The following is a 26,746-nucleotide window of genomic DNA, read 5'->3' on the forward strand; positions in this document are numbered from 1 at the left end:
GCGACAGCGGCCCCTGCTGTTGGAAGGCTCAAGCTGCAAGAGAGGAGGCCCCTTCCAGGCTGAGGTGAAGCCCCGCCCCTCACTCCCCCTCCCTCCAGAATCCTACCTCACTGCCTTCCTTGCTTTGTGATTCTGATTGGCTGCGCATTTTCTGACGTGCTCATGGTCTGTGGGAGCGGTCCAATCAGGAGCGCCCAGGAAGCTCTGTGGCAGCAGGTGGGAGGTTGTTGTGGGGCGCCGCCATAGCCGCCTTGCTGGTTGTGCTGGTGGAGAGGCACAGGTGGCTGAGCCAGTGCTGCCCTGTGAGCTCCCTCCCCGCAGGAGCCTCTGCAGGACCCCCGACTCGTCAGAAGCTGGGAAGGGTGAGTGTGTGAGAGCATCTCCTGAGGCCCCGGGGCGGGCGGGCGGGGGCCAGGAGGGGACCTTGGAATCCTCACTTTGCAGCACTGACCTTGAACACTAGGACTCCCAGTTGAACCCATTGTGCAGGGAGGAGGGGGGAGTGCCTGAGGACAGTTCGGCCTTCAGGTTGGGCATGATTTCCTTTTTATTGTTTAAAGGTCTTGAGTTGAGACGCAGTGTCTGGAGCCCACAGCTGAGTCCTCAGTGAAGCTCCTCCTAAGGGTCTGGGGCAGTTTTCTTGTTGCTGACACCAGAGCAGCACAGACTCCAGCAGTTAGAACAAACAGCCCTCATTTTCCTCCGAGTTGTGCTGCAAGGTTGAGGGACAGCATGTGGTGCTGGCGCTGTGCTTGGCAGAGGCCTGGGGTGGCACAGCGACCTTGTAGACAAGCCAAGGGAGTGCACGGGGACTCACGCAAAGGGGCTTCTCTTGAAGAACCTGCCAAAGGAGCTGTTAAGGCAGCACTACTGATTTATCCTGATGGCTTCTGGTATGTTGTCACCCATTCCCTTAAGTCTCATGATTGGGATTAAATGTCTCCATGAGTTGTAGAGGGAATAAGTCAGGTTCAGCAGAGAGCATTAAGGCAAGGACTAAATCTGTGAATGTCCAGAACTCTTGCCTCAATGCCAAGTGCTGCTCTCTGTCCTGAATAATCACACCAGGAATCACTATTTCCTCCAGATACAATTCACTATGCTGTCTTTTTTTTTTTTTCTACCTCATGAAATAATCATTAGCTCTTTATAAGCACAGTTTGTTGTGAACAATAGGCATGGGAAAAAGGCAGTGAATGGCCACCTGACCCAGCACAGGAAGGCCTCACTGCCCTGTGTGTGTGTGTGACAGTGGTTAAGATGACATTGGGACTCCTGTGTCTCCCTCAGAATGCCTGGGTTTCAGTTCTGTGTAAATGCAGTGTGCAGCTACTGCCCAGGCTGGGAGGCAGCAGACAGTGGCTTGGATACCAGTGTGTAAAACCTGACTTATTTATCTTCAACTTGTGATCCCCTGTTGAAACCTTTATATGGTCCTGCTATACTCTTTTTATTTTCTGAGTTTCAAACTACTCTTACAAAAAACATGACTAACCTATCCTCTGGTTCCCTCATTCCCCCTGAAAGAGAGCAGTAGTTTGGGGGTTTCCATTCAGAGTGGCAGCTGATGGCCTTAAACTTGAGGGCATCTGTTGTTTTTCATTTCTATTTAATATAGCTATCCCCTCAGAACATTGCCAATTCAGAACTCCATTCCTTGGTGACATATTAATGTCATCTAGAGAAATGATTGATGCACTCTGGGTTCTCTCAGCCTTGGCTACCTATGGAGTAAAACCTTGGCAAAGGCCCAGGTGAATCCTAGGGTAGTGAGCTTGGGATACACAGCAGTTTCATTTGCATCCACAAGTTGCTCTAGTCAGAGGATAATTTGTACCAATAAAGGATCTTGGTGAAGGTAAAATTTTGGTGGCCTAGACCACTTCTCAATTTGTGAGTGTATATGTGACTGGTTTCCTAAATTATTTCAGTGAATATTTGCAGTGCTCCTATTCTGGTGGCAGAAAGGGTAAAAAAATGTGAGTATATTTGACTTGTTTAATGAAAAGTTAATATTATTTGTGTTCAATATCTGGGACAAGGGTCTTTTTTTAAGTTTAATTTTATTTTTACTGGAAAGCAGATATACAGAGAGGAGGAGAGGCAGAGAGGAAGACCTTCTGTTCACTGATTCAATCCCCAAGAGACTGCAAAGGCCTGAGCTGCACTGATCCAAGCCAAGGACCCAGAATCTGGTTCTTAGTCTCCCATGTGGGTGCAGGGTCCCAGCGCAGTTGTGAGCTGATTTCTAAGGCCACAGGCAGGGAGTTGAATGGGAAGCCAGGTCACCAGTATTACCAGTATTAGTACTGGCACCTACATGAAGTCCTGGCCCCTGCAAGGAGTGGATTTTAGCTGCTAGGATACTGCACTGGGCCCTGTACATAACCTTTTTTTTTTTTTTTTAAGATTTTATTATCATTGGAAAGCCGGATATACAGAGAGGAGGAGAGACAGAGGAAGATCTTCCATCCGATGATTCACTCCCCAAGTGAGCCGCAACGGGCTGGTGCTGCACCAATCCAAAGCCAGGAACCAGGAAATTCTTCCGGGTCTCCCACGCAGGTGCAGGATCCCAAAGCTTTGGGCCATCTTTCCCTGGCCACAAGCAGGGAGCTGGATGGGAAGTGGAGCTGCCGAGATTAGAACTGGCACCCATATGGGATCCCGGGGCGTTCAAGGCGAGGACTTTAGCTGCTAGGCCACGCTGCCGGGCCCTGATGTTTGTGATTTCTTAAACTGAATTTTTAAAAGTGATTTGGTACCATAAATAAATCATCAAAATATGTCTGTTTATTTTTAAAAAAAATTTAAGGGCCCGGCGGTGTGGCCTAGTGGCTAAAGTCCTCACCTTGAACGCCCCGGGATCCCATATGGGCGCTGGTTCTAATCCCGGCAGCTCCACTTCCCATCCAGCTCCCTGCTTGTGGTCTGGGAAAGCAGTGGAGGACGGCCCAATGCTTTGGGACCCTGCACCTGCGTGGGAGACCCGGAAGAATTTCCTGGTTCCTGGCTTCGGATTGGTGCAGCACCGGCCCGTTGCGGCTCACTTGGGGAGTGAATCATCGGACGGAAGATCTTCCTCTCTCTCTCCTCCTCTCTGTATATCCGACTTTGTAATAAAAATAAATCTTTAAAAAAAAAAGAAAGAAAAAAAAATTAAATGTTTTATTTGTTTAGGTTCAAATGAGAGTTCACGTAAAAGACAGGGTCCGTTACGGTGGCCTAGCAGCTGAAGTCCTTGCATAGAGTGCTGTGGGATCCCATATTTGTGCGGATTCTATTCCCTGTGGCCCTGCTTCCCATCCAGCTCCCTGCCTGTGGCCTGAGAAAACAGTCGAGGATGGTCCAAAGCCTTGGGATCCCGCATCCCTGTGGGAGACCCGGAAGAGCTCCTGGCTTCAGTTTGGCACAGCTGAACAGTGTTTGCACAGCCGTTGTGGTCACTTGTGGAGTAAATCAGCAGACAGACTATATTTCTGTCTTTTCTCTTCTCTCTCTCTCTCTCTCTCTCTATCTATATATATATATAGATAGATAGATAGATATGTATATGACTGTGATAATAATTAAGAAATCTTTAAAAAAATAAGAGACCGCAGTCTTGTATCCAATGGTTCACTTCGCAGGTGGCAAAAATAACCAGTGCTGGACCAAGTTGAGTCCTGGAGCCTGCAGCTTCCTCCAGGTCTTGCATGTGGGTGATCAGGGCCCAGGCACTTGGATGATCTTCCACTGCTTTTCCCAGGAGATGAACAGAGAGCTGGGCTGGAAGTGGAACATCTGATTCCATATGGGATGCTGGTGTTGCAATTGGCAGCTTTACATATTATACCACAATGCTGGCCTTTGCTTTTATTTTTGGTATGATGACAGTAGTTTTCTTGCTTTTTATTTCTCATATGCTAATTCATTTTAAGTGTTTTGCATATGACACAATATTATGTTACAGACAGTGGATAAATTCTGATGGTGTATGAAGTATTTGCAGAGTAGAAGGATTACAGTCTAACATTTCCTCCATGTACACTTATTTTGTGTTTCTCCAGGATTTGGATTGACTTTATTTTCTTCATGTAGTGTTAACTGAGATCTCTGATCACATTGCTAAGTAGCAGTTCCCACTGACTGGGCACTGATAGTGAAGCATTAACTTGTCCTATTTACTGCCAGTCGGTGTGTACCTTCCCTTACTGTTCTATGAGATTTTCCTTTAAAGAATGTGCTGCTCTATTTAGAATTACTGGGAAGAAGTAGGTGATCCTCAAAGTTGTGTGTGAAACACTGCACCAAACATCTATGCCAATTCTTGTTTTTAAATTATTTTTTTGTCTTATCATTTTTAAGAATCTTGTCAGTATATTTCATTTATAAAAGTCATGGAGAGAGAGTGATCTACCATCGGCTGGTTAACTCCTTAAGTTCCTACAACATTGTGACAAAGTCAAGCCAAAAACAGCAGCCAGGAACTAAGTCTGTGTCCATTTTAGCAGGTGCAAAGACTCGCATACTTGAGAAATTTCTTGCTTGCATCCTGAGAGTGTGTTAGTAGCAAGGTGGAATTTGTTGTGGAGTGATAACACAAACACAGGAAGTCCAGTGCAGGGTGAGACTCTCCTAAGCAGTTTCTCATCCACTCTACTATATACCCACACATCTTCATTTAAACTGAGTATGTTAGATGGTTGTATATTCTGTCCTCTATTAAGATATCAAGGATGTATCTCCTGAATTTTTTAGTATTTCCCTCGAGTCTGTAAAGTGTTCATTAGGCTTCATTATTAACAAAATCAGAGAAGAAGAATTCAAAAGCAAATAAAGTTGAGTCTCTTTATTCCAATTTCTGTGCATTTTATTTCATTCCCCTGTTTACTTTCTTTTTAAAAATATTAAATAACAGTAAAAAGTTGGCATTCTTATTTGATTGCATTTCTTGGAAGAAATATAACAATATGCCTCTATTGAGGTATATTTGAATATTTGTAGGTTTGCTCAACTTATGCATGTACATTATTATAAAATAAATGCAGCATTTTACTGAATGTTTTCAGTAAGATGGTTTGAACAATGTTATCCTTCATCCTGCTTGTGTGAAGTATTTAGTGTGTTGATTTGCATTTGTTGCCCCATTTTCTACATCCTCGGGCTAGATGTGCTTTGATTATCATGTGTGCATTTACTATCATATGTGTTGTTGAATTCACTTTATGTGTATTATGTTGGCAATTTTAGATTTATTTTTATCAAACATACTGTTGTATGATATTTTAAACTAGGCTTCTGGGTTATGAAGTTATATATATATTTTTTAATTTATTATGATTGGAAAGCTGGATATACAGAGAGGAGGAGAGACAGAGAGGAAGATCCTCCATCCAATGCTTTACTCCCCAAGTGAGCTGCAATGGGCCGGTGCGCGCCAATCCGATACCAGGAACCAGGAACCTCTTCCAGGTCTCCCACGCAGGTGCAGGGTCCCAAAGCTCTGGGCTGTCCTCGACTGCTTTCCCAGGCCACAAGCAGGGAGCTGGATGGGAAGTGGAGCTGCCGGGATTAGAACCGGCGCCCATATGGGATCCTGGGGCATTCAAGGCAAGGACTCTAGCCACTAGGCCACGCTGCCGGGCACGATATGAAGTTATTTCAGATGAAGTATTAAGAAATAAATACACCAAAGTCTAATCATGCTACAATGGAAATTGCATTTTGACTGAACAATTACATTGTGTTTCTCAATTTGAAATAGAGTCCACTGTGAGTTAAGTCACCCACTGTTGATTCAGTCTAGTTTTGGAATCTAAATATTGTTAGGCCCAGGATAAATTTGGAACTGTTTTTTCCCTTTCAATTTTTTATAATAATTCTAGAAAATTTGGTGTTAATTTGGTATAATTTAGTAATGGAAACACCTGGTGTTAACCTTTGGTTTGAAGAGATTTTATTTCTTTCTTTTTTAATTTTATTTCTGATTCATTGTTACTTACTGTTGGTTTTGTCAGTTTTTAGTGTCTTTCTGATGCACTTTTGTAGGCTAATACTAAGTATCCAGAAATGATGAACTTATTTGTTCATAATTAGTGTTGGTAATCCCTAGCGATTCATTGTATTTCTTTTTTTTCTTCCAATAAAGATCAATTTAGTCAGTATGAAAGGCAGAGTTATAGAGCCAGAGGGAGAGTTAGAATGCAAGATCTCCATCTGCTTTATGCCTCTCCAAGTGACCGCAAAGGCTAAGGCAGGACCAGGTTGAAACCAGCAATAATTAGATTTTTCCAGTTCTCCCACATCAGCACAGGGACTCAAGCCCATGGGACATCTCTGAATTCCAACATGCGTTAGCAGGGACCTGGATCAGAAATGAAGCATCCAGGACTTGGAGTGGCATCCACATGGGATGGTCACATCACAAGCAGTGGCAGAACCCACTTGCTCCAGATAGCCCTGATCCACTATACTTCTGTGAAAGCAGTTTTAATGTGTTCCTTTTCTACTTTTGTGTACTTAAATTTACCTTTTCTCTTTCTTTTTTAGATTTATTTTATTTTAAACATTTATTCATTTTTATTGTAAAGTCAGATATATAGAGAGATTAGGAGAGACAGAGAGAAATAACTTCCTTCTGCCATTCACTCTTCAGGTGACCACAATGCCCCAAGCTGTGCCCATCTGAAGCCATGAGCCTGGAGCACTTCTGGGTCTCCCATATAGATCCAGGAACCTAAGGTTTCGGCCATCCTCAACTGTTTTCTTAGGCCACAAGTAGGTAGCTGGATAGGAAGTGGGACTGCCAGGATTAGAACCAGTGCCTATGTGGGATCCTGGTGTCTTCAAGGTGAGGACTTTAGATTGTAGGCACTGCTCTGGGCCCTAGATTTTATTTTTCTTGCAAATCAGATATACACAGAGGAGCAGAGAAGAATGTTTCCCATCCATTGATTCTCTCCCCAAGTGGCCACAGCAGCATGCGCAGCACTGATCCATAACAAGGAGCCAGGAGCTTCTGGTCTCCCACACAGATCAAAGGTTATAAGGCTTTGGGCCGCCTTGCACCTTTTTCCCCCACAAACAGGGAGCAGGATGAGAAGCTGGGCTGTCGAGATTAGAACCAGTGCCGATACGGTATCTTGACACTTGCAAGGCAAGGACTTTAGCCACTAGTCTACCAGGCAGGGCCCTAGTTTTTCTTAATCTAGCTAAAGGTTTATTAATTTTGCCTTTAAAAAAATCAGTATTTCCATTGTCTTCAGTATTGCTTAATATAGTTCATTCATTTCTTCACCAATCATTATTTTGAATTTCCTTTAACTACTCCTAGGTTTTTTTTTTTTTTTTTTTTCTCCTGGGACTTTGAGATCAGTATTTAAGTTGCTTATTTGACTTTCAGTTGTTGCTGTTATTTTAAGTGTTAGGCATCTAAAATCATAACCTTTGATTTCTATATTGCTCTGATGGTGGGTTCTTTCTCATTGGCAACAAGAAGTATAGTGGAAAGTAAGAGTGTACCGTGGTTGCCATAAACATACACTATAGAATATCTGTATTGAATCATTTCTTGTGTTTCTAATGATTGAAAGTTTAAGGGCAAGGTGGTATTAGATTTGGTTTCTGCTGAGGTCTCTCCCTGGCCGACTCACAGCCTCCACCTTCCTGTACCCTCACGTGGTGTTTCCTCTGTCCATGTGCATCCTTTTCTAAGGGAACCTAAGGCATTTTGAAACATTCTCAGTTAACATAGTTTCTGGTAATTACCTTCTTTAAAAAACATATTTGAAGAAAATTCGAGATTTGATCAAGGTAGGGAGACTCGGTTTTATTTGACCCTCGAATAGGTCCCTTACTCCCACATCATGACCAGGTCAAGTGCCAACTGCACTCCAGGCAATTGCAACTGAGAACACAGACCTCCACCTCCTGCTGACTGCCAGCAGATGACATCTCTGCTTTTTCTGTGCTCAGTCGCCTGTTGCCAGAACCATGCTCAGGCTGAGTGGTGCTGAGAGGTGTGGTCCCAGGGCCTGCTAGGGTGGTGAGGCTCTTTATTGATCCTGAGAACACCTAGATCCCATCTTTACCATATGCAGTGTCTACTGTGGGTGAATCTCTATAGAAGCAGCACATTTGCAGTGACTTTGGATTGGAACAATCAAAGGTATTAGGGAGAAGTCCAGAGAGGACTGGTTTTCTTTTCTTTTTTCTTTTCTTTTCCTTTTCAAAGTATATATTCTCTTAAAATGTGTTTTTATTTGAAAGGCAGCATTACAGAGAAAGAAGCAGAGACAGAGAGGGATCTTCCATCTGGTGGTTCCCTCCCTAACTGTCCTCACTAGCTGAAGGTAGGCTGGTGCTAGTTAAGAGCTTGGAGTTTATCCTAGCTCTCCAAGATAAGCACAGGCGCTCAAGGACTTGGACCATCCTTGCTTCTTTCCTAGCCATTAGCAGGGAGCTGGATTGTAAGTGGACTGACCCAAGCTGAAGCAGCACCTGTACGGAATGACATCACTGATGGTGGATGCTTCGCCACAGGATGCTGGTGCCATCTTGTTGTGTGTTTTTGTTTTATAGGCCAGGACAGAGAGCATGGAGAGAGTACTCTCAGAAGCTGGTTTCCTACACAGATTCTTGTTTCATATTAGATTATGTTAAAACTGGGAGCTAATGAGGTATGTATGGCATCACAGCAAGCTTAACAAGTGATATGGATACCCATGTTATCTTTCAACATTTCTAGTTCAGGATATGGCTACTGCTAACTAGCAACTTCCTGGATAGTCAGCAAAAATACCCCATCAAACTGAGTTTCTAACTAGTCTTAAGAAAGCATGGATAGAATTCCTCATTTCTAGCTGTGACTTGACTCATCTGTATACCCTGCTTTCCAAACAGCAATAATAGTGATAATAATAATAATAATAATACTAAATCTGTAACAAGAGTTCCTCCTTTTGCTTTCTTTTTTTAGATTTTTTTTTTTATTGCAAAGTCAGATATACAAAGAGGAGGAGAGACAGAGAGGAAGATCTTCTGTCCAGTGATTCACTTCCCAAGTAACAACATTCGCCGGTGCTGCACTCATCCGGAGTCAGGAGCAGGAAGCTCTTCTGGGTGTCCCATGAAGGTGCAGGATCCCAAAGCCTTGGGCCGTCCTCGACTGCTTTCCCGGGCCACAAGCAGGGAGCTGGATGGGAAGTGGAGCTTCTGGGATTAGAACTGGCGCCCCTATGATATCCCAAAAAATTCAAGGCAAGGACTTTAGCCACTAGGCCATGCCACCGGCCCCAAAGTTCCTCCTTCCTAATTTTGGCTTGACTCAGCTTGATTCTTGTAAGTTTGGGTAGCATGAACCACCAGATATAAGCCCTGTTTGCATTTTCACATAAATAAATAAGTGTTACTAGCTGGAAGCTAGGTGGTAAATCTAAGTATTCAACATAACTGAAATGTCTGCTTGAGCTTCTTATTTCAGTGATGCCCGGGGTGGATTTGTGAAGGCAAGTATAATAGAATAAGGCATGGTGCTTGCATTCACATGAGGCACTCTGGGTTGTATTGCTCCCAAGCAGAAACTTTACCACTATGATCAACTCCAACAGTTGTTAGAAGGTAAAAACAGATAAAAATTGATGATGGTGCCTCAGCTATATGTTGGCAGTGAAAACCTGGGCAAACGAAAACTTTATGAAGGACTTTGTCAACCAGTGGATTCTGCAGCGATTTGTTTGTACTTGGAGTGGTAAGATTGGCAGCAATTCATTACTGTTGAACTATCAAAACCACTTGAGGAAGAGCCTCAGAGCATGTCCCACATCAGGGATCGTGGGATGGGTGATAGACTGGGTGGGGATTCTCCCTTAAAATCCCCCTTTACCTCAGATACAGGAAGGAAACAGTGTGGAAATAGTAGTCTCACCCACTTTCTTTTAGCCCTTGAACATTTTTACCCTAATTAACTATGTAAGATTGTCAAAAATATAACTTTTAAAAAATGGGAAAAAAAAGAAAAGCTTGCAAAAAAATTGATGGTGATGGTGATAACTGAAAAACAATGAATTTAATTTGTAAATTTTGTGGTGAGTTTTTAGGTGATTTTTAACACTGTAAAAGGATGCAATAAATCATTTCAAAACTTTCAGGCGCATTTTACTAGGTCAAACTTCAATCTGCATTAACCATGATTTTCCTCTATAGGGTATTTTGCCTTTGAATATAAATGTAACCATAATGGATGGTCACACATCAGTGACATGAATTACAGTGATTGTTTCAAGTCCAGAGTTTTTGGGGAAAGGAAGCATTAATGTGCTTGTCTTTGAAGAATGGGCTATAAAATGAATAAATTCTTTCTTTTTTTAAAGATTTATTTATTTTATTACAAAGTCAGATATACAGAGAGGAGAGACAGAGAGGAAGATCTTCCGTCCGATGATTCACTCCCCAAGTGAGCAGCAATGGGCCGGTGCGCCGATCCGAAGCCAGGAACCAGGAACCTCTTCCAGGTCTCCCACATGGGTACAGGGTCCCAGGCATTGGGCTGTCCTTGACTGCTTTCCCAGGCCACAAGCAGGGAGCTGGATGGGAAGTGGAGCTGCTGGGATTAGAACCGGCGCCCATATGGGCTCCCGGGGCTTTCAAGGCGAGGACTTTAGCTGCTAGGCCACGCTGCCGGGCCCAAAATGAATAAATTCTTAAAAAAAAAAATACAAACTATAATCAGGGCCTGGCATGCTGGCCTAGAGGCAAAGGTCTTCACATAGATCATGCTGGAATCCCATAAGCACCTGTACTAATCCCGGCAGTCCCACTTCCTATCCAGCTCCCTTGTGGCCTGGGAAAGCAGTCAACAATGGCCCCACGTCTTGGGACCCTGCACTCGTGTGGAAGATCTGGAAGAATTTCCTGGCTCCTGAATTCGTATCAGTGCATACCAGCCATCGCAGTCACTTGGGGAGTGAATCATTGGGTGGAAGATATTTTAAAAAATATATGATCAGGCACCTAAGGTACACGAGAACATTTTTAGTAGTAAAAATGGCTAGTCAAAAAGGCTAACCTTTGGTGCTTGCGTTGTGGTGTAGTGTGTTAGATCACTACTGGTCGTACTACATGGAATATTGCAGTGCGAGGGAATAAAGGAAATCCCACAGCCCATGGAATTGTATCATAAAACTACAAATAAAATAGAGGGAAAAAAAGAAATAAAATGCCCAAATATGTATAAAAATGTCAGTTGTCCCCAACTGAGCCATATATGAGCTATATGTGGGTATGGACGAGCCGTGGCTGGGCTGAAACTCTCAATAGCAAGAACCAGAATGGGTTGAAGAGCGGTGCTGGCCAAAGGACCTGCTAGTATGCGTGAAGCCTGACACCAGGAAGAGGTCTGATGGAGGAATCCGAACAGTTCCTCTGACAGGACACTGACCCAGAAATAAACGCAGGAAGTATGGAGGTAAACAACCCAGAAGAGGCTTTGGAAAGTGACCCACTGGCATACATTTGGCTCAGGTTGGGGGCAGACCAGGCTGAGTCGGTTCACGTCATCCACTGGCAAGTCCAAGTGCTGGAACTGTGTGGGGGTCTGGCCAGGTTTGGTTGCGATAAAAACAGTACAAAACACCAAATGCTAAGGTGAAATGGCCTGTGCCAATAGGGAATGCAGCACCCAACCAGCACACCTCCCACTGGTTTAGGTGAGGGACGAGTGTGTGGTGGGCAGAGCCGGAAAGAGCTGCAATATTCATTGATTCCAATGGAGGTCGGGACTCAGAATAGAACCAACCCAGGGATTACAACCACCAGCTGACTTGAGTGATGGACTGTGGTGGGCACTGTGCTTACTAGTAGTACATGTAGGAGCCTGGACTGGGAACACCTCAAAGTTTCTTTGGGTATTCCCCTGAACAAAATGGAGGAAACAAAATATTAACCAAGAAAAAATAGAAGATGGAGTAGATCAATCAACCACCTCAGCTATATGTTTGCAGCGGAAAACTGGACAAGGGGAACTCTAAGATGGACTATGTCAATCAGTGGACTCTGCACCAGTCTCATCGTACCTGGATTGTTGCTGATGATATGTTGGAGCTTCTAATTGATCGAGGTGACGTTCTGCTGGCTCTGCCTTCAAACCTGAGAGGGCCTCCCTAAGAGGCCGTTGAACTTGACTGAACAGTGGGATGCTGGACTCTGTATGGTGTGAGCTTGTAATTAGGGAATCCCAACGGAACTTGAGCTGTGGTTATGCATCAAGGTGAAGGAATTCACCATGGGGGAGGGGTTTGGGGGTGGAGGAGGGAGAATCCCAGTACCTATGAAATTGTGTCATGTAATACAATGTAATTAATGAATAAATGAGTAGAAAAAAATAAAAAACCACAAACAACAAAAAAGTCAGTTGTACAAGTGTCTTTGTGAAGTTCTCTTAATTGAATTTGAAATGTAATTCTTTATTACTCACCAAGATAAACCCACAAATCAACTTAAAATATGTTTTTCTAGATACAGTTTGTTTCTTTGCAATAATTTTCATAAATACTATGTATATCTGCAAAGTCAATTTCAGATAGAAGAGAAATGTTCCATCAATGGGTTGATTCACTCCCAAGATGTCAGGGCCCTGCCATGCTTAGTCCAGCAACAGGAATCCATCTCGGTTTCCAAGGGCATCCTTGGAACCCACCCACTGTGTTCCAGGCACAGCAGCAGGATACTGCATTGGAAGTGTTACAGAGCCAGTAGGCATAAATAAGGCATTTGGGTATCAGATATGATCTATCCCAAACAGCAGCCCAGCTTCCTGTATCATGACATTCACTCATTTCAGTCTGATGATTTTCTCTCGCTGTTTCCATAATGTAACTATTTAATGAGGTAAAGTGAAAACACTTGTCATACCATATTGCTTTCATATATTATGGATGTCCTATGGGCTGAGGCAAATGAAATGGCAAAGTCAAGTGTTGTTGAGGGTTTAGGAACTGGGAAGTGTCATTGAAGACTTGGGAAACTTTCATTTGGAACAATTACTAGAAAACTTTATAGATTAAATATTATATTCAATTTTCATATATAGTTATAGCAGAATTACTTTGAATGTAGAAATAGTGAAGTATTTAATAGCATCCAGTTATTTTTCAGAAGCATATATTTTAGTGACAATATGTTTTTTCTGTGGTATTTTATAATTTGAGCAATAGTTGTTGAAAAACTAAGTTAGTGTTTTGTAGTAACATCATGATTTTTTTAATTTGTTAAAACTTTTCATTGGAAAGTCAGATTTACAGTAGCAGAGACAGAAAGATCTTCCATCTGCTGCCTCACTCTCCCAGGTCACCACAGTGGCTAGAGCTGAGCCAAAATGAAAGCCAGGAGCCGGGAGCTTCTTGTGAGTCTCCCATATGTGTGCAGTCTCCCAAGGTATTGTTCTGTCCTTGACTTCTTTCACAGGCCACAAGCAGGGTGCTTGGTGGGAAATATAGCAGTTAGGATGTAAACCAGCATCCATATGGGATCCCTGTATGTGCAAGATGAGGAATTTAGTCACAAGGCTACAGTGCCAGTCCCAGTAACATTAGTTTTAAATGAAGAGTAATTGCTTGCATTGACCTAATGATTACTTGCTTTAATCACTGCCAATTATTGAAATTATTGATACTGTTTCAGGGATACCTTTTTTTGGCACTTGTAGGGCACTATTCTTGCCCAGGGAAGCTGATGGCCTTTATTTTGCAGCCACTGTGTCTGCCTCCAAGTTGACGTTGCTGAGCACAGTAGGAACCACTGAAGAGGCTAGGAACAATCCAGACCAATGCATAACTCCCTGTCTCCACCTTCTCTTGCAGGTGTAGCCCTGCAGCCTGCTACATGCTTCCCAGGCTGGAAAACACCAACACACCTTCAGTAAGTTGTTTGTTTACTTCTCAGCTTGCTCTACATTGTATTGAGGATCATGATTATACTTTTTAAGCTAAAATGAAAAAGAATGTGAAAGAAAGAATGTAAAATTTCGATAACTAAACATTGGAACTGTCAAAGCTGATTGAAACTTCCTCTCCGGGTTTTCTGTTTTATACATATATATTTTTAAAGATGTATTTATTTTTAAAAAAGATTTATTTATTATTATTGCAAAGTCAGATATACAGAGAGTAAGAGAGACAGAGAAGAACATCTTTAGTCCAATGATTCACTCCCCAAGTTACTGAAATGGCCCATGCTGTGCCAAAATGAAGCCAGGAGCCCAAATACTCTTCTGAGTCTCCCACATGGGTGCAGGGTCCCAAGGCCGTCCTCTACTGATTTCCCAGGCTACAAGCAGAGAGCTGGATGGGATGTCGAGCTGCTGGGATCAGAACTGGTGCCCATATGGAATCCTGGCATGTTCAAGGTGAGGACATAAGCCGCTAGAAGACTGCAATTTGCCCTGTCTGAGATATATTGACAATAAGCCAACAGCGGTATTAAAATGAATAATACAGTGTAAGGGTGTGTCAGCATGGTGGGCTGAATGCATGTAATTGCAGTGCAACTGATTCTAGTCCTGGCTACTCCACCCTTTGAATCCAGCCTCCTACTAATGCACCTGAGAAGCATCTGGTGGTGGTATAAGTACTTGCATATGTCCCACCCACATGTGAGATACAAGAGGGAGACCTGGAGTCAGTCTGACACAGACACAGCTAGGAAACACATTCAGAAAAAAAAAAACTGCACAAAACATCTCTTTGTCTGTCATTCTTCCTGTCAAGTGAATAGTGACATTGTAAAAGCAGTGTAAATATCTTTCCATCTAGGTTCAACCTTAGTTTTCCAACAGTGGTATTTACATTATACCAAATGCCAAATAACATCATTGAATATCAGGTATGGGAAGAATAGGTGGTTCAGTGGGAAAAGCAACCTGACTTTTGATTACCAGATTTATTTTAACAATCTTTGTGGCATGTTTTGAGATAACATGTTACACTGCTGCATGCAGTGCCAGAATTCCATGTAAGGACCAGTTAAGTCCCTGATGTTCACCTTCTGATCTACTTCCGTGCTAATGTGCTTGGGAGATAGCAGAAAATGTCCCAGTTCCTTGGACACCTGCACCCCTGTGGAGGATCAGAATGGAGTTGAGGCTGCTGGTTTTGTCCTGGACTTTGCTGTCTCTTGTGGCCACATGGGGAGTAAACCAGTGGTAGGAAAATCATTCTGTCTGGCTGGCTTTGACTGTTGCTCTGTAATTCTCACTTTTAAGTAAGTAAATTTACTTTCTTTTTTAAGGAAATGAAAAAAACCCAGCATACTTTATACTCTGTATATTGGGGGGACTGTTTCATCTCTTTTTTTTTAAATTATTTTTATTTTTGGTGATTTTTACATTGTTGTTTAGAGTGGTTGGTCAGGGCTACAGGAAGTTAGGTGAGACCACCATTTCCACAATCTCTTTTTTTTTCCTTCCTGTATCTGGGGGAAGGGAGGTGATAAAGGGAGAAGCCACACCCAGCCTCCCAACCATCCCATGATGCCTGATGTGGGGCATGCTCTGAGGGTCGTGCTCTTGAGGTTTTGATAGTTTAGCAGTTCTGAATTACTGCCAATCTCACCATTCAAGCACAATGAAATCTGTCCAGAATCCACTGGTTGATATAGTCCATCTTAGAGTCTCTGTTTGCCCACATATTCACCTCCAGCACTGTCTGAGGTAGTTGATAGGTTTGTTCTGTTCTTTGTGCTCTTTTATGGTACCATGTTTGCTCTGCATGCTCCAATGTATTGTCATATCCTCCATGTGCGCCTGAATATGCTGTTTACTGCTACATCGAAGCCACTGAGGAGGCCTGGTTCTAAAAAATACCCTCCATTGTCAGTCCATGGAACCTGCAATTCTCTCCATGGTTGGAGTTCTGAATCCAGTGATTCAGTTGGGGGGATCCCCAAAGAAACTTGATCTGATGTGATCCCAGACCTGATTCTTCTATGTGCATGCCAATAGAGGGTCCAGCACATTCCATCACCCCAATCAGCTTAAGCACATGTTGGTGGTTAATATTGCTGGATCAAATCTATCTCTAGCCCTCTCTTCTATACAAACCAATGAGTGTTGCAGTCTATCAGAGAGGTGCTCACTGTTTCCCTCGTGGGCTCTCTCCCATTCCTGGATCTTGCACTCTCCAGGAGTTTCTGCAGTTTAGCATGGAAGATTTTGCCTCACCCCCTCTGCCAGACCCATCATCTGCTAGGTGTTGTGGGAAAACCCATCCAACCCAACCCTCACCCACTCTGGCTTATGCACATACCAGTAGGTACGGTCTGCCAACCTTGGATTTTCCCTGTTCCATTAAACATGTAGGGCAATAGATGTTATAGCTCTGCCCAGACTGGTCTGCCCAAATACCAGCTCTCACATTCACCAGGGGGAGTAGTGGCTCAGTAGTGGGAGCTCCCTGCAGCCCCCCTACTGGGTTAGCCTGCTTTCCCATGGGTCTCACTTATAATGATTATGTGCTGTGGCGCACTCTGGCATAGCATAGCATAGCTCAGCTTGGCATTTGCCATTGAGTGCTACAGCGTGGCCTGGCCCAGCTTGCCCCCAGCTCAAGCTCTCATAGGTGGGAGCTACAGACTAGGCAGTCCAACCAACCACCAGTCCTATCCCTAATGTGAATTGTATAGTGTTGCAGCCCAATTTGGCATGATCCACATACCATTCTGGCTCTCAGATTTGCCATTGGGTGATATGAACTGGCCCAGCCTGGTTTGCCCCAGACCTGAGCCAAAGGTATGCCCTTGGGTACCATAACCTGTCCTGGTCTAGGCTGTTTCCTGTCGTGGTTCTTGCTCTCACCTGCAGGGACTGTGTCCCAACAGAGGAATTGTACAAGCTCTTCCATGAGAACTTATCCCAATGCCAGATCAGTGGGTCCATGGTGCAACCCTACTTTGTCCATCTCCTGTCTTAGCAGCAACAGTGGCCTTTCCTGATTGGCCCTCAACCCATTCTGGGTTTTCTGTTGGATATTACAGCCCAGCCCAGCATTGTTCACATCCAGACACAGCTCATACATAGCTCAACAGGGAGAGATGTAGCCTAGTCTATGCTACATTAAGCCGTGTTCTCATGAGCACCAGTGGGTGCTGGAGTCTAGCTCAGTGTGGCACACACCAGACCTAGTCCACACTTGTGTCAACAGGGACTGCAGCCATGTCCAGACCAGATAACAGCCCCTACTCACGCCTTCACATTTACCAGTAGGAACCACAACCTAGTCAGTGTAAACTCTTAGCTCCCCAGCCAGGCCTGTTCCCAGTATAGATCTTGCTTTTTCCAGTGGTTTTCCTAGCCCAGCTTGGCATAGTCCCTCATCTGTCTTGGCCTTTGCTTTCAAATGCTGGAGCCTGGCCAGACCCAGCCTGCCCCAGTCCCAACTCTTGCTGATGGGTAAGTAGCCTGGACCTGCTCAGTCTACATTTATCCTTGGCCCATGAAAACTGGTAGATGTGACACCCTAGCCTGGAATTACCCGTGCTGCAGCCCGGTTTCTTCACTTGCTGGTGAGGTTAAATGTTTTGGTCATGCCTGGTCTGCCCCCTTGCCCAATCAACCCACACATTTGCCAACGGGTGGAGCTAAGTAGCCCACCTTGCCAACCTTGCTTGACCCCCAGACCTGGATCCTGTGCTCACCAGCAGGAGCTCTGACCCAGCAGGAGAGTTTCCCAAGTTCTCCTACTATGTCTACTCCCAGACCCAGATCCCACTCATGTCAGTGGGTGCTCGGTCCTTGCCTAGCATAGCCTGCCCCTCCATCTTGGCCTTGTGTGAGCTTATGAATGTTGCGGCCTGGCCTGCTGCATACCCTCTTTTAGATGCATATGCTGGTGCTGTAGCCTGGACCTGCCTGGATTATTCTCAGTGTCTGTGGCCGTGAATGTTGACATGTTCTATGATCACACCTAGCTCAACCCATCTCCCGCCCAGCTCTTGATCTAACCAGTGGGACTTGCATTTCCACAGGTTTAGGCCCACATATCCCCCACAGAATCTACTCCTGAACCTGGTTCTGCTACGTGCTAATGTCATTGTCCTGCCTCATATGACCCATCCCTGTTCCAACATTCGGTCAGGCAGTGGGATCTAGCCTTGTCAGACACATCCCCAGCCCTAATTTTGCATGGACTAGCATGTGGTGGTCAGCAATATTCCTTACTAAGAATTCCTACTCAAAACTCCCATATGGGCTGGTGTATCGTTCTGACCCATACAGTGCTTCTGGTCTCTCCCCTCCAAACCACCATGTCTCAGTCCCCTCATTTTCCTGCAAGTGCATTGGGCCTGTCATTGGGAATCCCTCAGGATTCAGTTCTTACCTACATGTACAGTGGCCTTACCCATGAATGTCCTTAGGTAACAATGCCACACCCCAAGATTTTAAAGCTCACCCCTGGGTGAAGCCAGCAGGTGAAGCCTGGTGCCAGTTGGTGCTCTGGCTGCCCGCCATCCCAGAACTTACTCAGCACTTGGCATCATTGGCTGTTGCTAATGCTGCAAGTATTGAGTGTGAGCTGACTCAGGTACCCCCAGAAGCCCCCATGCTGTTGGCAGCTCCATTAACACAGCCCAAGGTCCTTCCCACATTTCTTAAAAAAAAAAAAAAAAAGAATATGCAACTATGCTGACACACTGGTATTGTTAACACATATTTGGCATTAACCAGGCCCAGGATGCCCAGCAGCTCTTAGCTACTTTTCTCCCACCTGTGTGACATTTACCTAGGTACAATGCAAACTAGGCAGTTGCCCAGAGCTGGGGTGTTTAATATCTTCTAAATAGATCATTTTAGTGTGAAGGGATGATTGTGATTTTTAAAAAAATTAGTGAATTTTGATCAACATGTGCTTGAATATTATCACTGGGTACAGTGTTGTATTTAAGTATATACAGCATCAGATGAGTAAACCAGGTGCCCAGGCTTTCCATGTTTGCTTATTTATTTATTTATTTATTTATTTATTTATTTACAGCACACAGTGTCCTCTGTTTCAGTTGCCTTATCATTGTGAACTGCAGTCACCACGCACTGTGATGGAACACTGGATCTTGTTCCTTCTGTCTCTCTTTGCTACCTTTCTACCTCCTTCCTGTCCCTGGTCTTCACTCTGACCAACCCGTAGCAATCACAATTATAAGCTTGCAGCTATTTTTAAACATTTATATATGATAACATGTTAGTTTTTTCTACATTTGCCTTATTTTATTTCACTACATCCATGTTCATCTATTTTGTAACAAATAAGAATTTGTTGTTTTTAATGACTGAATGCAATCTTTTGGCATTCATTAGGTTTTACTATTAATAACATCAGGGGAAACAAATGAAATCTAGAATCAAAACCAATTTAGTATCTTTTTTAGTATACTAATTTAGTATGTTTTTATTTCTGAGCCTATTATTTCCTTGTCTATTTTGTGAATATTAAATTACATAACAATAAAAAGTAGTTATTCTAATTTGGTTACATATCTTAGACTAAATGTTTTTGGTTTTTTGGCATTCAGTTGTGTGATGGCTATAGGTTTGGTATCTGTAGATATTATTTTATTGAGGCCTATTTCTGTGTACCACAACTGAGGTATATTTGAATATATTTATTTATTTGTACATTTCCTCAACTTACATATATGTTATTACAAAATAAATGTAGAAATTCATTCAGTGCTTTCTATAAGGTGCTTTCAATGATGCTTCTCCTTCATCCTGTTTATGTGAAATCTTTGCTTTGTTGGCCCATTTTCTACATTCTCTAGTAAGGTGCACCTTAGCTAGTTCATGTGAGCTTATTATTGTGATGCTTCTTTTATTTTACATGTGTTATAGAAATGTTTTTATTAAAGATTTTATTTATTTCAAAATCAGATATATAGAGAGGAGGAGAGACTTAGAGGAAAATCTTAGGTCTCATGGGGTTTCCTCCCCAAGTGGAGAAGTGCTGGCTCCTGGGGACCACATGGGATCTCAGCGCATGCAAGATGAAGACGTTACCCAGAAGACCACCACCCACTACGATAAGAATTTTACATCTGTTTTATTAGGAGTATTGGTCTATGACATTTTAATGATTGTAAGCTGCATTTCTGGACTATGAGCAATTATTTCTGAAGAAGCATTAAGTAAATATATGCAGAACTAATTGTACAGCAATGGAGATTGCATTTTTACTGAGCAATTCCATCTTTTTTTTTAATCCTATTTTAAACAGTCACTGTTGAAGATCTTCCTGCTGCTAATTCAGTCTAGTTTAGGAATCCAAATATTGTTACGCTCAACCTAATTTTGGAATGGTTTTCTTCGTTTTAGTTTTTTACTGTAATTCTAGAAAATTTGGTGTTAATTTGGTAGAATCTAGTAGTGAAGACACCTAGTGTTGACCTTTGTTTTGAAGAGATTTAGTCCTGATTCACTGTTAACTGTCAGTTGGTTTTGTCAAGTTTTTTGATGTATTTCTCATTCAGTTTGCAGGCTAATGTTAAGTATGCAGAAATTAAGCATTTTTTAAAAAAAGATTTATTCCTTTTTATTACAGCCAGATATACACAGAGGAGGAGAGACAGAGAGGAAGATCTTCCGTCCGATGATTCACTCCCCACGTGAGCCGCACGGGCTGGTGCGCCAATCTGATGCCGGGACCAGGAACCTCTTCCGGGTCTCCCACATGGGTGCAGTGTCCCAATGCATTGGGCCGTCCTCGACTGCTTTCCCAGGCCACAAGCAGGGAGCTGGGTGGGTAGTGGAGCTCCTGGATTAGAACTGGTGCCCATATGGAATCCCAACGCTTTCAAAGTGAGGACTTTAGCTGTTGATTGTCCCTAGTGATCCATTGCACATCCTGTTTTTTTTTTTTTTCTAGTAAAGGCTTATTTTATCAGAGCTGGTGTAGTGGCCTAGCAGCTAAAGTCCTCACCTTGAACATGCTGGGATCCCATATGGGCACCCATTCTAATCTTGTTGGCCCCTCGTTCCATCCAGCTCCCTGCTTATGGCCTGAGAAAGCAGCCGAGTATGGCCCAAAGCTTAGGAAACTTGCACCCGTTTGGGTGACCTAGAGGAATTTCCTGGTTCCTGGCTCCAGATCGATGCAGGTCTGGCCATTGCTGTCACTTTGGGAATAAATCATTGGATGGAACATCTTCCTTACTGTCTCTTTTCCTTTCTGTATATCTGACTTTGCAACAATAAAAAATAAAAAAATCTTTAAAAAATTATTTTATTGATATATAAGGCAGAACTCTAGAGAAAGGGGGAAAATTAGAGAGATCTTCCTTCTGTTTTATCCCTTTCCAAGTGACCATGGTGGTTAAAGCAGGACCAGATTGAAGCTTCTTCCCAGTTCTCCCAGATCAGTACAGGGAATCCAGCACTTGGGACATCCTCTGCATTCCCACGGGCACTAGAAGGGAGCTGGATCAGAAATAAAGCAGCTGGGCTTGGCACGATAACCTAGTGGGTAAAGTCCATGGCTTGCACATGTTGGGATTCTGTATTGGTGCTGGTTCTAATCCCGGCAGCTCTACTTCTCAACCAGCTCCCTGATTGTGGCATGGGAAAGCAGTGGAGGATGGCCCAAACGCATGGGGCCTTGCACCTGTGTGGGAGACCTGGAATAAGCTCTGGGTTCCTGGCTTCAAATCTGCTCAGCTTGGTCCATTGTGGCCACTTGGGGAGTGAATCAGCAGATGGAAGATTATCCTCTCTGTCTCTCTTCCTTTTTGTTTTATATATCATGCTTTCCAATAAAATAATGTTTATAAAAAAGAAGAAGAAAATGCAGCAGCTCTGACTTTCATCTCACAAGTAGTGACAGAACCCACTTTGTCCAGAGAGCCCTGATCCACTCCTCTACTGTGATACCGATTTTAATATGTCCCTCTTCTTTTTGATGTTATATACTTGAGCCTACTTTTTGATTAATCTAGTTAAAGGTTTATTGATTTTGCTTTCCTTTTAAGATCAATGATTGTTTCCTTTATCTTCAGTATTGTTGAATGCAGTTTTTATTCATTTCTTCATTAATCTGTATTTTGAAATTTTCTTTTTTTCTACTCCTAGTCTTGGCTTCTTATTTTTCTGAGAGTTGGAGATCAGTGCTTAGAATGCTATTTGACATTTTAGTTGTTATTGTTCAGGTGTTGGCCATGTAAAGTGAACCGGCGCCCATATGGGATCCCAGGGCGTTCAACGCGAGGACTTTAGCCACTAGGCCACACCACCGGACCCTGGTGTAACAATTCTTAAACCCAGTCCACACTGAATGTGCTCTAATGTGTGAAAAGGAGTGAAATCTTGATGACTACAAATAAAAGTATAATGCCATTGTTAAGGTACAATTTGCTAAAGGTGTTTTTTCATTTATATTGTTTGGAAGCTCAGATTTATACGAAGGAGAGACAAGTCTTCTATTCACTGGTATAATCCCAAAGTGGCTGCAATGGCCAGAGCTGCCAGAGCTGAGCCGATCTGAAGCCAGGAACTTCTTCCAGGTTTCCCACTCAGGTGTAGGGTCCCGTGGCTTTGGGCCTCTTTGTACTGCTTTCTGAGGCCACAAGCTGGGAGCTAGATGGGAAATGAACAACCAGAATATGAACCAGTTCCAAAGGAAGAAGCAATAGAAAACTTGGAAACAATGATCACGTCAACTTTTCCCTAGCCCTTGAACCTTCCCACCCTGATCACATATGTAAACATCATTCACAATAAACATAGAAAATTCACATATATTGGGCCCAATGGCATGGCTAGCGGCTAAAGTCCTCGCCTTGAACGCCCTGGGATCCCATATGGGCTCCGGTTCTAATCTCGGCAGCTCCGCTTCCCATCCAGCTCCCTGCTGGTGGCCTTGGAAAGCGGTTGAGGACAGACCAAAGCCTTGGGTTCCTGCACCCTTGTGGGAGACCTGGAGGAGGTTCCAGGTTCCTGGCTTCGGATCGGCACACACCAGCCGTTGCGGCTCACTTGGGGAGTGAATCATCGAATGGAAGATCTTCCTCTCTGTCTCTCCTCCTCTCTCTATATATCCGCCTTTCCAAAAAAAATAATAAATCTTTTAAAAAAAAGAAAATTCACATATATATATATATATATATTTTTTTTTTGTGAGGCAGATATACAGAAAGAAGGTGGCACAAAGATTCTCCATCTACTCTCACTCTGAAAGAGTTGCAATGGAAGGAGCTGAGCTGTTCAGAAGCCTGGAGTTTCTTCTTGACCTAGCACACAGGTTCAGGATCCCAAGGCTTTTGGCTGTCTTTACCACATTCGCACACTATAGGCAGGATACTGGCTAGGAAGCAGAATAGCAAGAACACACACTGGCACCTCTATGACATCCCGGTGTGTGCAATGTGAGGGCTTTCACCCCTAGGCTATTGTGTCTGGCCCTTTTTCCAATTTCTCTGTCTCTGGTTTTCAAATAAATAAATGATTCTAAAATGGGGAAACAAAAAAAATCCCAAATCTAAGTAAAAGCTATGTTTCATTAAGAAATATTAGGTTTTTTTGGTGTTTTTTTTTTTTCTAGAGAGATTGTACTTGTATTATAAGCTTTTTGGATTATTAGGGTTTCTCTATCACTCTTTTTTTTTTTAAGATTTATTTTTATTTTTATTGTTATTGCAAAGTCAGATAAACAGAGAGGAGAGGAGACAGTGAGGAACATCTTTGATCTGATAAGTCATTGCCCAAGTGACAGCAGCAGCCTGAACTGTGCTAATCCAGAGCCAGGAACCAGCAGATTCCTCCAGGTCTCCCACATGGGTACAGATTTCCCAAGCCTTGGGCCATCCTCGACTACTTTGTCAGGGCACAAGCAGGGAGCTGGAAGGAAGTGGAGCTGTGTTGATTAGAACTGGTCACCTTATGGGATCCTGGTGCTATCAAGGCAAGGACTTACCTTCTAGGCCACCACGCTGGGTCCTCTATATTACTCTTTTTTTTTTTTTTTAATTTTATTGTATTGTTGTTGACAATCTTTACATAGTTAATTGCAGTTAAAAAAAAAGGTTCAGGGGGTATAGAGAAGTGGATAATACTATTATGTCCATATTGTTTCCATCATGTATCTGAGGTAAAGGGGGATATTGAGGGAGAAGCCCCAGCCGGTTTCCCGCCCACCCCAAGTCCTGGATGCGGGGCATGCTCTGAGATATTTGCTTAAGTGGTTTTAATAGTTCTCCAGTTATGAATTGCTGCCAGTTTCACTCGATGAGGTCATCCACTGATTGATATGGTCCATCATAAAGTCTCCGTTTGCCCCACATTTCGCTGCCAACATATAGCTGAGATGAATGATTGACCTGTTCTGTCTTCTGTCTTTTCTTGGTTAGAGTTCTGAGTCCAGCAGTTCGATTGGGGAGATCTCCAAAGAAACTTTGAGGTATTCCCAGATTAGTTTCTTGTATGTTCTAGCAAGCACAGGGCCCGGCACAGTCCATAACCCCGATCAGCTGGTGGTTGCAATTGCTGGGTTGGTTCTGTTTCTGTCCTGAGTTGCACTGGAATCAATGGGTGTTGCAGTCCAGTCTGGTTCTGCCCAGCACATACTTGGCCCTTACATCAACCAGTGGGAGCTGCAATCTAGTCGACCCACAATAACCCCCATCAGGCCCACCACCTACCCTGGTTTGCCAGTATGTGTAGCAGTAGACCAGTCTGTCCCCCATCCCATTGGGCTCTTGTACTTGTCAATGGGTATTAAAGCTTAGTTCCATCTAACCAACTCAACCATCCAGCCCTCACGGATGTCTAGCCAACCCAGCCCCCATCGTAGTTTTCATGCCCTCCCATGGGAATAGTGACCCAGGAAGGGGGAACCCAATTTTTCTCTCCCAGGGCTCTCTCAGTCCCAGTTTATGCACTCTTTAGGTGGTTCTGAGAATTAGTCCCCAGTGCCAGCTTCTGCCAGCTAGTGCTGCAGCCAAGCCCAGAAATCCCTCTCCCACTCTAATTTATGCTTGTACCCACAGGAATAATCAACCCAGCCTGGCTTTTCCCTGATCTAGTCCACATGCAGCGCACAGGTGTTGCAGCCTTGCTTACTCTGGTCTTTTCTCATCCTAGCCCATGTTCTCCAGTGGGAGTAGCTGTCTGGTGAGGGGACCAGCCCCTTAATCCCCCTGCCAGCTCTGTCGCTCCCTTCCTGGATCTCATGTGTGCTGGTTGGGTGCTGCAGGCAAATCTAGTACAGGCAACCTCACCCTGGCATTCTATAATGTGTACTGGTTTTGTTGCAACCAATCCCGGCTCACCCACACTCTGTTCTGGTGTTCAGATTTGCCAGCAGATGACATGAACTGATTCAGCCTGGTCTGCCCCCGACCCATGCCTAATGTGTGCCAGTGGGAGACTTTCCATGGCCTATTCTGGGCTGTTTCCTATCCTGCTTCTTGTGCTTACCTGCAGGGACTGTGTCCTGCCAGAGGAGTTGCCCAGTCTCCTCCATCAGAACCCCTCCCAATGCCAGATTTTGTGCATGCCAGGGGGTCCTTGAGCCAACCCTACTCAGTTCACCTCCTGTCCTAGCAGGAACAGTGGCTTTTCGTGGCTGGCTTTCACCCCATTCTGGTTCTTGTTGTTGGATGTTTCAGCCCAGCCATGGCTCATCCATACCCTCATACAGCTCACACATGGCTCAGTAGGGGGTTGAGACCCAGCCTAGTCAGTCCCACATCTACGCTGGTTCTCCATGACTCCAGATGGTGTTGGAGTCATATGCATCCAATCCCAGCCCACACTAGTGCCTCGGGTGACTACAACTGTTTCCTAGATAGAACACAGCCCCCATTCCAGCACACGCACCCCTTGGTGGGAACATCAACTCTGTTAGTGTGTACAAGTAGGGAACTTGTATTTCCACAGGGTTGGGCCCACACAACCCCATAGAGTCTACCCCCATACCAAGTTCTCTCGAGTGCTGGATACAGTCTTGACCCTGCCAAATGTGACCACTCCACCGCTCCACCAAACAGTTGGGTAATGATACCCATCACTGCCAAAGAGGCCCCCATCCATAGTATTGGAGTGGGCTGGTGTGTGACGATCAGTGATGTTCTAGGGAAACAGGCCATTTCTGTATTCCGAAATGGGTTGGTGTATCTGACTAACCATAATTGTCTCCTGGGTACTTCCCTCCAAGCCACCAGGTCTCAGTCCCCACACATGCCTAAAACTTCCATGGCCTTGTCACTGGGAATCACCCAAGATTCACTACTCACCTACACTAAAATTGGACTTAGTCATGGGTGTCCCCAGGCAGCAAATGTATCTTAAAAAACACCAGAGCAGGCCGGCAGGGCGGCCAGCAGGCAAAGCCTGGCACCACATGGTGCACTGGCCACCCTGGGTGAGGCCAAGGACTCGTTCACTGCCTTGCGGCAGTGTCTTTGGCGTGAGCCCCCAGCATTGGGTCCGACCCGGCAGGGGCACCCCCCACAGCCGCCACACTGTGAGGAGCGGCACTTGCTCCCAAACCCAAGCCCCAAACTCCTTCCAAACTCACCTAGCTGCAAGATATTAGCAGCTGGGTAGAGCTGGGTATTTTAACCCAGTTCCCAAGTTCTCTCATGGTGCACTTACCCTGAGGAAAGAGCTCTCTTGGGTCCTGGATGAGGCTGAGGACTCGTTCACTGCCTTGCAGCAGTGTCTTTGGCGTGAGCCCCCAGCATCGGGTCCGACCCGGCAGGGGCACCCCCCACAGCCGCCCCCTCTATATTA

The 26,746-nt window shown here is 44.2% G+C and overlaps 1 protein-coding gene across 1 annotated transcript in view; it reads left to right on the forward strand.

The window, feature by feature from the left end:
- The first annotated feature begins 202 nt into the window (after positions 1 to 202).
- The window catches only part of LOC101522773 (zinc finger protein 260-like), a 793,789-nt gene continuing 767,245 nt past the window's right edge, over positions 203 to 26,746 (forward strand). The window contains exons 1-2 of the mRNA XM_058678178.1: positions 203 to 345; positions 13,839 to 13,896. Coding sequence (XP_058534161.1) covers positions 13,861 to 13,896 — 36 coding nt within the window. The 5' untranslated portion in view covers positions 203 to 345; positions 13,839 to 13,860. The remainder of the gene's footprint in view (positions 346 to 13,838; positions 13,897 to 26,746) is intronic.

The sequence above is a fragment of the Ochotona princeps genome, chromosome 20 (genome assembly GCF_030435755.1).
Source record: "Ochotona princeps isolate mOchPri1 chromosome 20, mOchPri1.hap1, whole genome shotgun sequence".
Taxonomy (NCBI): domain Eukaryota; kingdom Metazoa; phylum Chordata; class Mammalia; order Lagomorpha; family Ochotonidae; genus Ochotona; species Ochotona princeps.